At 37.9% G+C, this 11066-nt stretch overlaps 1 protein-coding gene across 1 annotated transcript; it reads right to left on the reverse strand.

The window, feature by feature from the left end:
• Nucleotides 1-264: 264 nt before the first annotated feature.
• Nucleotides 265-10110, reverse strand: LOC104410965 (midasin-like; the record flags this gene model as incomplete). The annotated part of the gene is made up of 6 exons (XM_010021273.1): nt 10057-10110; nt 5231-5457; nt 4384-4608; nt 2694-2801; nt 2422-2614; nt 265-477 (listed from the first exon to the last, which is right to left on the reverse strand). Coding segments are annotated over exons 1-6 (1020 nt in total), but the record flags the coding sequence as incomplete, so codon positions are not given.
• Between the last annotated feature and the right edge of the window lie 956 nt (nt 10111-11066).

An 11066-nucleotide genomic window follows, 5' to 3' on the forward strand; every position in this document is an offset into this window, starting at 1 on the left:
AAAATAGGGCGCTTCCACATAGAAGAACTCTGATAAAACAATCTGAAACAGATACATCAAAATTATGCACAGAATTTTAAATCTACTGAAGCTTAATTTCTTCACATTTATTTATTCTCAGCAATAGTAAGAACAACACTGCAGAACTGGGGCTGTGGGGTCTTTGAGCAAAAAGTTAAACATTACCTTATTAGAAAATTAAGTCCATGCCTTAAGTAAAAATTAAGTCTGACCATCCAACCACAAAATACCTTCATCAGTTACCTTACTATCAGTTTGATCCCCAAGCTGGACTTTCAAAATATGAGGAGGCTTTGCTCTTCCTGTGACAGCTGCTAAGTATTCTATTAAAGAAGTTTTGCCACATCCTATTGGTCCTTCTAATAAAACAGGAGTCTGATACGCTACAGCAATAGCAAGGTTTTGAAGATTCATGAAGGCAGATTCAACCATAACAAGACGGCTGGTGATATTTTCCTGTTCAAACATAAAATTTGAGTTATTACACTAAAATTGATACTTTTTTTTAGAGGTTGTACAACACAGAACGATTAGGAAAGTGAGTCTGACAACTTGAAAATTTTGGCCTTCAAATCTGTCAACACATATCAAATAAAATAAAGGATTCTAAAGCTGTATTTAATGACAGATATTAAAATAGATTTCATCAAAAACCTTTTATAGGTGAAATACCGAATAAAGTATATGTACAATTTGTTCCCAAAGGGAGTTCATACTAAGTTGTCAGTACAGACATAGTAACTATTCAATCATAACATATGTCAATCAAATACAATTTGCAATATAAGTGAAATAAAGTCATCAGAATGGATCCAAATGACAGGACAAATCAAACAGCAGTTAGATTCAGATGATGTAAGTATGAATATTAACTGTTGTATTTACTTCTTTCTGCACAGGCAGATCAAACTCAGTGCATGAAAAAAGAAAAGAGGTAAATTCAGTAACATTTTTATTTTTTTCAAAATGCAGTGAATGTAACTTATTGAATGGTAATTAATCAGTGTTACAGATACTCTTCAAATACTGTGACTCTTCTGCAGTCACCTATGTATCAGTATATGGCACAAAAATTAGTGCTTTCCTGCCAAAATGCACAGAGAAAAGAAAGCAGGAGTATACACTACACTGAAAAAAGCGTTTTGAATGTAAATTTGATCTTTCCAGCTACAGTTTTATGTACTTCTCTGGTAACAATGCTAGTTCTTAGAAGTACCTGCTTTCCCTCACAGTTTGCTCCTTCTTCTTCGTCAGACCTCCTCAGCTGTAAGCGGAACCTCTCCAGCATAACTTGAACTACACTGTATACTAGATAAGTGAAATACCTGTGGCTATTAAAAAAAAATAAAAGCATACATTTTTTGGAAGCTGTCTTCTCTCTTATAGAGAAAGAGTATCCTTTCACAGCAATGCAGTTTATAGCATGGCCTAGCTTCAGCACAGCTGCAGCAGCAATGATGCTGGCACAGGAATAAGAATCTCATTAAAGAACTCTATAGTTTCCCCTGCTGCAATGAAATTCAAACTGCACCCTAAATCCTATAAAAAATATAGAACATAGCAAATACAACTGCAGAAGTTTGGGGAAGGGTGAAAGGAGGAATTGGGGAAGAAATTCCTCCTTCCTTGTTTCTGCTATTAAAGAAATTCTGGACATAAGAAGTCTTCACTCATTTCTTTGTAGATCAGTGTCATAAAATCAAATAGAAATACTCAGCTAAAACTGTACCTAAATGAGAAAACCAGTCAAAAACAGCTGCAGCTACAAAGAACCTGAACAGTTCAAGATGAACAGCATCTCAAGAGAAAAAAAGGTTAAATTTTGTTTGCTCAAAAATACTGTTTGCTCCTAAAACTGTAAGGCACTACATTCTGCATTATACTTCACTCAAGTGGAGAAAGCAAGCTCTTACTTCCTTTCCCCTTTTTCTGTCTTCTAGAAGAGTAAGTAGCAGCCTTGTTTCAGAGAACTGAGAATATGTTTGTAGAAAGGCTGTTTATAATACGCCTGTATAGCACAAAAAACTACTTCTTGCAGGTAAAAGCAACTGTACCAGATCCTGGCTTTACTCAGCCGTGGAATATCTTAACTTGAACTGGAGATACTATGTAAGGCTGAATAGTATTTTGTAGTATGTTCGCAAGAACTGTTACACGAAGACAAAGTTAAAACCACTATTACGTCTTCAACACTTCATTCCACCGCAGAGCTTCTTTGCGGTGTCTACGTCATGAAATGCTAGCTTACAGCGCACATCAGGAAAGCTAAAGATACACACATTACCTGTAATATCTCAATACCATTTAAGCAGGGCACAAACTCAGCTCACCGAATTTAGGTATTCTTAAAGGAAAAAAAAATAGAAGAAAAAGGTACACACTTAAGCCTGGGTTACATACCTGCTCTTCAGAAATAAGCTGCAGCCTCGGCAGCACAATACCACATACAGCTACTACATTTGCAGAGAGGTCGCCCGACACTATATGTCCTTGTGTGTATTGCAGTTCTTTCTCCTTTTGCCAAAAAGAAGAGTCTGGATTGGCCAAAACAAGGGCTTTTTCCACACTCTGTAGCTGAGATTCTTCTAGAAGCCTGTGAAATCCATATTTATTAACTCAACTGAAAGCCATAAACAAAGCCAAATAGTGTTTAAGATGTTAAAAGTTCTTACTTTAGTCTGAACTGTATCAGCTCCTCAGGATTGAATATCTTCTTCAGGAAAGATAATTTATGCTCATCATTCATGCATGTAACCAGAGCAAGACAGTTTGAAGTATACCTAAAAATTATATTTAGAACAAATGTCAAAACATAGTCTTAAGAAATCTAGTTTGACAACTGGCAATTGCAAACCAAAGTAGCAAGTTTGGAAAAACATGAAGAAAACTTTCTTCGTAGAAATTATTTTAGTGCTATGCTTAACATTCTTTAAGAGTAAAGAAATAGAACTGAGAAAAGCAATTCTATCATGGCATACTTTATCATTTATACACCAACTAGCTAAGCTTTCTCTGAAGGACTGAATGATCAACAGAAATACAGTAAAGGAGAGCACTTTCCCCAAAAAATTGAGGTTAACAGATCAGACTATAAAAATCAAGTTTTCTTTGCCTGTTTTTTTTTCTTCTCCTCCTACCACTTCCCTTTCAAAATTGCTTTCTATTCCATGCTATTTCTAAAATAACCCTAACACAAAGACTTCAAGACTCAGTGCCAAAAGAAGCCAACGACTCCCATTGTAGGCAGTAATGACTTCATCACTACCTAAAGCTGTCTTGCAAAAAAAGAACACTTAATACAATCATAAAAATTTCATTATTATAGCACTGGTTTTATTTTCCAAGTAAAAAAAGCTTTCAATGAGCTTGGTGTGGTGGTGGGAGTTGTCAGAAGAAGGCTGGTTCAGGACAAAATTTAAAAGTCCACTGATTCACTTACTTGAGATTATTAGCTGAACACCATGTAAACCCACTCCAGTCAATGAATCAGAAATTGTTTCTTTGATTCTGATTCTGTTTCTTTTTCTAAAGACTATCTAAGTGCATGTCACCCTGCAGAGACTCATAAATGGCTGACGGATTTCACAACACTCTAGATCCTGCACTTCCTAAAATATACACCTTATTTCAAAATTGAGTGTTACAAATATAATTCTGAATTTATGTTGTTGGGTTTTGGTAGGTTTTTTTTTTTTTTAAATATAGACTATTAGAGACCTTTTCTTAAGTAAATATAAGGCACTATTAATACTACCGCTCACATAAATAAGGTAGATCATATGACTAGGTTGAAGCCCTACAGGCAGACATCTAACATAAAACATCTGATCAAAATACATGCAAAGTCTGCAACAATGCCAATGAAAAAGCTTAGCTTAAATAAGCCAAGCTTTACAGTACCCAAGATGTCTATATACAAGCAACAGAAAAAAAACAACTTGTTAATAGCATATCAGTGCAGAATAGCATAATATACTATTGTAATGTAAACTGAAGAAACAGTAGATTAATCTCTACTTTCTTCTAGGATAACGTGCTAGAATGCATTCTAGTATACCAACAGGCTTACAGTAGAGGTGAAGTGATAAATTTACCATCTCCCATTGGGTAAGCTGAAGTTATCCGAAAAGATTCTCCAGACCAGAGCTTTAAGCACAACTAACAGCCAGCCTAAGTTTCAGCCTGTGACAGATCACCACAGCTTTCAAAAGATCAGGTAAGAAGCAGAAGTACAAATACCATCAGTACAGATTTTTCTGGTATTATTTGAAGATTTTTCTATTTGCATTTGAACTTTGTTAAAGACAACCTAAGATACAGATATATCTTTTCAATGGAGAAGATCTGGGGGTATTAACTTACCAACGGACTAATGTGTCATGACTCCTTAGCAGTGGAATACACACACTCCAGTCCCACAACTCCCGGAAAACTGATTGCTCCTTTTGTAAAAATCTATAGGCTGCCTCCATGAGGTCCCGTAACTTCATTCGTCTGCGCCCATATCGGACTGTGTTTGCATCTGAGCTCTCCAGGAAAAGCCTCTGGAAAACTGGTGATGTATTCTTAAAATATCTTAAAGCAAATCTTTAGAAGAAAAAGAGAGAAAAAAATGGAACACAGACATCTAAGCCAGAAGAAAGGAAAAATAACCACTAATAAAAATGTCAGGACAGAGGTCCCAAGACTGTCATTGACAGCATACTGAGAACTAAGGCCTATGTTTGACTTTGTCTGCACTTGGGAAAGACAACTACTTCAGCAATCAGCCAACAACAGATACTTTACAAGAAATCATTACTTTATTATCAAGGCGAAACTGTACTGCCTTTGTTGAAATCACTTTGAATGCTCTTGTTTACTGAAAAAGTAATACTGAATCCTTCTTACGTAACTTTGTATTCTACTGGCCTACAGGTCTAATCTTAAATGCAGAAATTTTGGCTGTAATTTACACGCCACCTGTTTTGCTCTTCTTTTGATATTATTTTGATCATTAAGATGAAAATCTTGTTAGATCTAACAACACAATTTAATCTAAATAAGGTGTGTTTAAGATTTATGTTTTCTAAATAATGCTTTCAATTCAAAACACATTTGTTACGTGAGACAATCCAAATTGTACCACCATCTCTCTTCACCAGTGGACACCGACAGGCATATGCTCCCTATGTTCAAACACTGCACAAATTGACACTACATTACTCACGGCAAAACATCAGGGTGGTCAGCAACCAGCTTGCTCATTGCCACACACAGCCTTTCATGCCGATCATGGTTAATTTGGCCACCAGCTTTAATGGCTTCTGCATTTCTTTCCAACAAATCCAACAAAATTGGCCGAACTTGACGGCCTATCAATAGAGTACATTCTTTATCCAGTAATAACTGCGCTAAAGCATCAAGGATGCATTGCCGGTCCTGCTGAGTCCAAATCTAGAGGAATGGAAGGTAAGAACAGGTTAAATGGGAAATGATTTTAACTTTTAACTTCAGAACTATTCATGCCGGATTCATAGTGAATTTTACAGAACAAATCTTTCAGAAATTATAGTCCAAAACTCCTCATCAGAGTACTTACTTGACACAGCTCTCAATAATAGAAAAAATGGGGAAACAGAATGAGTAACATGCAGAATGACGCACTAAATAAGAACTACAACAAAGTCCAAAATTCCTAAATTGTATTTTACAGCTAAAAGGTAAAGTGAATAATTTTAAGAAAAATAATTGGGAAAAATGTTATAACAACTAATATATCTTTGGTAACAGGATTCTCACTGGTCTCAGCAGCTCAGTCTCACAAGAGCCATAAAACCTTTAAAAATTTGAGTTCTTAAAAAAAGTGAGTTGTATCATGTTTACCACCACTTTTTGAAAAATCAATCATGATCACAGCCTTATTTCTGTATTTCTGATCGCAATTATGGAGAGAAATGCTCTTGACAAGAAGCAGCATGTACCTGCAGTTTTGAAGTTGAGATTTTTTTTTCCTACTTTTATATCAAAATGGTCCTCTAGTGCAAAACAAAATATTGTACTTTAGAATAGATGGAAAACTTTCACATCTCCATGGGGAAAGGAAAAAAAAAAAAGAAAAGAAAAAGAAAGAAAAAAAGACCAAACACAACCCACACACATAAAAACACTCCCTCACATCCCCCCCAACCTTCCTAAATCTGTTCCCGAAGAACAACAACCCATTTCTTGTGTCTTATGCTTAAATTTCTCTGGTTTTTGAGCTCACGTTTTTATCCAAGCATCACTTGGATTACTTCCGTGATATTTAGCATATAACGTCGTATAAGTAATCCGATTTGTGAAAAATCAGGATTATGAATTTGCACCTTGTTGCTTTTGCTCCTCGCTTTAATGCTCCACTCTCCTCTCCCTTGCAGAGTGAACCCTTATCCTACCAAGACAATTTTGTCTTTCTCAGCAAGGTCATAAATAAATATAGCTAGGCAAGGCAGCTTTGCAAACAAAGCAAGCACTTACTAAACTTCTACAGAAGCATTCTGTGATTCAGGCAGTCTTTCATTATAGCAACGCATGCAGCTCATTTCTGCTTTACCTAGACTTTCCTTACTTCTGCTCCTGCGCCTGCAGATGGGACAGTTTCATTGTCACAAGATAAACAGACTGCAGAGGTACTACACATTGCCTTTCAAAGGGTGACCTCCTAAGGGCAACACTGTCAACATCCCTCTAGAGTACATGTGTGCTTGTTCATGTTCTAGACATTCATTCCCTAACAGCACGTAAGAACTCAGAGAAACTGCACTCCATACACTACAAACATCAAAAACATCATATTAATTGCAAGCAGTTTCTTACATGCTTTGTGTTAATTTTTACCAAACATGACATGAGTTTATCATCTTCCTCTCATTTATCACAGCAGCATCAAAACTAATTTTAAAAAAGGAGCCCAAGTTCTGCATTCATCAGAAAGCAAGCAAGACAATGTTCGTTACAGGAGATGAGATTTTGAGTAGCAACATGACTGACAAGCTGCTCAAAGGCAGCATGGCTCAAAAGAACTAGAGACAAACTCCACTGAAAAATAGATGAAGTACCTTCAGTTTTGAAATCAATTACATCTCTGGCTACCCAAACAATGCACAATCAGGGTGCTTAATTTATTAACCAGAGCTTTCAACATCAAATAAACAGTTTAAAATAAAATAGCAAATAACTAATGTGACTCAGTAAAATTCTGTAGTTACATGACTACTGTACAACAAATCCATTCCATTATCAATTTTGAGAGAGCAAGCAGGGTTTTAACCAGTGTGTACAGTACCCTTAGGACATATAAAACTGTTGAAAAATCACACTGCAACATTCTCATCCTACAAAGGAACCGTCTGTTTGATTTCTGAGCCTTTCAGAGTCTAAATTAAAAATTCTGTGGAAAAGAAGAATACCGTCAGAGGGTTTTCTAAATAAAGGTGGCTCTGTGAAATATCCAACTTCCTCAATCAGTAGCAAAGGACATCTGATCTGAAAGCATTTAATTCTAATGTTCTAACCTGGGATAGTAAATCCATGCCCGCGGTTCCAAACAGCTGCTTTAATAAGCATCACAAAAGACTGTCCCTCCAAATACAGAATATATACATACACACTGTGTATTAATAATTAAAGAGACATTAAACAGAAGCATAGCTAGGAGTGAGACCTGGTGTCAAACATGATCCCAGCTGCTCCTCTAGCAGCATGTTACACACCTCCTTCCCAGCCTGCATGGTACATTTACTCAGTGCTCACAAGGTACAGAAATCTTTATTACGAACCAGCTTAATCCAAACACCAACATTACTAAGAGAAAGGGTCATGCAAAGGAACAATCTGGGCCCACATGAAAGCCTCATTTCTGATTGTGGCTCAGAGGTGCTTCCACAGAACTTTACACCATACAGAGATTTAACAGTGGGATACTCCCAAAGAGTGGGAGGGCATAAGGGCTGCATGTGGGAAATCCATCTTCCCTTCCAACACAAGAACACATGTTCTTGGCTCCATTGTATCACACAACAGCTCTACGGTTATACGACTGTGCAGCAATCAATTTGGCAAGATGACCCAAGTTAATCCTTCTTCCAGTCTTCCACTGTGTGATAAAGCTGAACGGATTTTCCACATCAGCACACTCCCTGGGTTCAGGATAAAAGTAACAGAAAAGTGTGGCTTGGCCTTGGGAACAGGCAAAAAGAAAACAGAGTAGGACCGCTCTTTTTGGCGGCTGTCCAGGTCCGTAAGATAAAGCAAAAAATGAGCCTGACCTCTCCCTGTAAACCACATACATCAAGGAAAAAAAAAAAAAAAAAAAAAAAAAAAAAAAAAAAAAAAAAAAAAAAAAAAAACAACCCAAAAAAACAATTAAAAAGGCAGGGGGCTGTGCATACTCACAAGGAGAACAAGATAGCTTCAATTACCACCAAAGCAAGGTAGGGCTTCCTACACCTCCTCCAGCCCATTGTATTTGGTAGAGCTGGACAGACTGTTCCCTCAAGAACAGTGATAACATTCTGTTTGACTTTGTATCAGTGTATTTACTAACATACCATTTCCCAAGAATCACAGCTCTTCAAAAACTAGACACTGAAAGAGATGAGAATACACTTCAAGATGGAAGCAAAAGTGCAACATACCTTCCCTTATTTACAATACTACATGATGTAAAGCCTAATTAATCTTTCAAATAAAGAGCAGATGTCACGTTTTAGGGAAAAAAAAACAAACCCAAACACAGTCTGCCTTAGTTGCCAGGATGTCAGGGCATTTTTCTTGCAGCCAGTGAGTAGCTGGGTGAATTTGGGACAGCTAGGTCACCTCTTTTTTTCTGCCTTTATTAAACAAACGTACCTCTCAACATCAAATGCTAAGATTGAAGGGCTATAAATAAAAATTTGAATGATTATCAAAACAGTTTAAGTTTTTGCTGCTGCACAGTAAAATGAAAGGGGAAATGAAGGATGCCAAGCTAAAACACCAACAGAGCAGGAGATCCAGAATGGTGTGCACAAGATCTCCAACTTACTTAAGACGGTTCCACAGATAAAATAGAGAAAATATCCAAAAAGGTCGGGGTTTTTTTTAGTTTATATCTTTCCGCATATGCATGGTGGCAGATGTGAAGGGCAGAAACAAATAAAAGAGTATTTTTGCTCTAAAGTTCCACTCCTAGTAGCATTTTAACCTTCACATTAATGAACTTCTCTACGGAAATTGCACCATTACAGGGAGCCACACTGACCGCACTTGCACAAAATCTGCATTAGGAATTCTATGCAGGAAAACGTTCTGATACAAACAGACCTTTGGTAACACACAGAACCAAAAGCACATTCCAGCAGTTTGGAATTCTGCATTGATACTGCTTATACAGTTTGCTTAATTTATGTATTTTTTTTTTTTTAAAAAGGGGGCAGGAAACAAAGACTGTTTTAGAGAGCTTTTCATCCCATTTCCCTCACTAAATAAACAGAAATTCGCTCAATTGTTGCAGAGTTAATGGTATACAAATACTCTACAGCAAAGGCTCTATTCCTGTTAAGTACTGAAGCACAGGGATGAGATCTTCCATCAGCACATGAATGGTGCCCTTACAATGGATCTCAAAAGACTGTTCCTTACTTAGCAGTAGTGGGCAAGTTCCATTCCATTATGGAATGCTGAAGTCACCAGAGGGACACAGTTGAAGCTGCAGAGCACAGTTTTCTAGATTTCTGGAATCTAGCACATACATAGTTACATACAAAGCAACTGGTAGGAGATCAGGTCACTGGTTAGTGGCAAGATAAGCCTAGCATACCTCTAGATCTGTAGCTTCCAAGCTTTGAAACAGCAATGCCGTTTTCAAAAGAACATGTAATTGTTCTTTAATGTGCTGTTCCAGACTCCATGTATATAATCACTTTTTAATAATTTCCACTTAGCAACACTTTCAAACTTTAAGTGTATCTCAGAACAGTCACCAGAAGGGAAAGGGCACAGTCTCTTCCCCAGTCTCAGATCTTGGTGACTCACTCCTGGTTCACCACTCCATCTGTCTGCTACAACACATATTCGCATCATCCCCATCTCTATTTCTCATCTGTTTCTTTATCTTCAATAGCAGCTCTTCATCACTGCTTCTCACCAATTAGCACCAACTCTCCAACACAGGGATATATGTTCATGTCAATTTTACTTTGATTTGTAGTGACAGAAGAAAAAGCCATCTGTCTACCAACAGAGAACCATGACTACCCATACAAAAGTCTTCCCCAACCATAACTAAGAGGCAGTAATTCAGACTAAAAGACAGTATTCCATAAAAAATACGATTACCTAAACTTTTCATCTTCAAACAACTGAGTCATTTCCGAGACAAACACGGATTTTGAGCCCCAACGTATGTACACAGCTTAGAGGCTTCAAAAGCTCTATCATGAAAAGTATTAATAATGTAACATTTGATGTGCTGATATCCTGTTATTACATGTCTTTCAGTGTTTCAGAAACAGAAATGAGCTAGGCTCAACTCTCCTAGAAAGCAGGTATGCTCTTCACAGTGAGGGCAGCAAAGCATTAAAACAGTGGAAACAGAAACACATTCCCACTCCCATTCCCACTCACTGTGATGAAAAAAAAAAAAAGGAAACAAACCCTAGAAAATCTAGTCCCCTGTCTTCAAACCCACAGGCTGTGCAAATAGCAGAAGGGTAACATGCTGCAGTTACAGGACCACCTGCTGCCCCGGTGCTTGTTACATACCACCTCTCACTGTCATGCTTTCAGAGTCACCTTAAGGGACAGGGAAGACACTGGAGACGTTAACTGCGGGGCAAAACGCCTGCTCGGGAGGTGCGATAGAAGCGGCACCGGGGGCAGAAGAGAACCTGCCTTACAGGGCTCCGCTCCCACAGTCCTGAAAGGGGCGGGCAGGGGAAGAAACCGCAACAAGCACACACGGAAAGAAACAGAGAGGAAGAGGGGAGTAAGCGGCGAGCTCCTCCCGAGTAGCGGCCCCGTCGGCCGCCCAAGGGCGAGAGGGG

The sequence above is a fragment of the Nestor notabilis genome, unplaced genomic scaffold (assembly GCF_000696875.1).
Source record: "Nestor notabilis isolate BGI_N333 unplaced genomic scaffold, ASM69687v1 Scaffold4939, whole genome shotgun sequence".
NCBI classification, from domain to species: Eukaryota; Metazoa; Chordata; class Aves; order Psittaciformes; family Psittacidae; genus Nestor; species Nestor notabilis.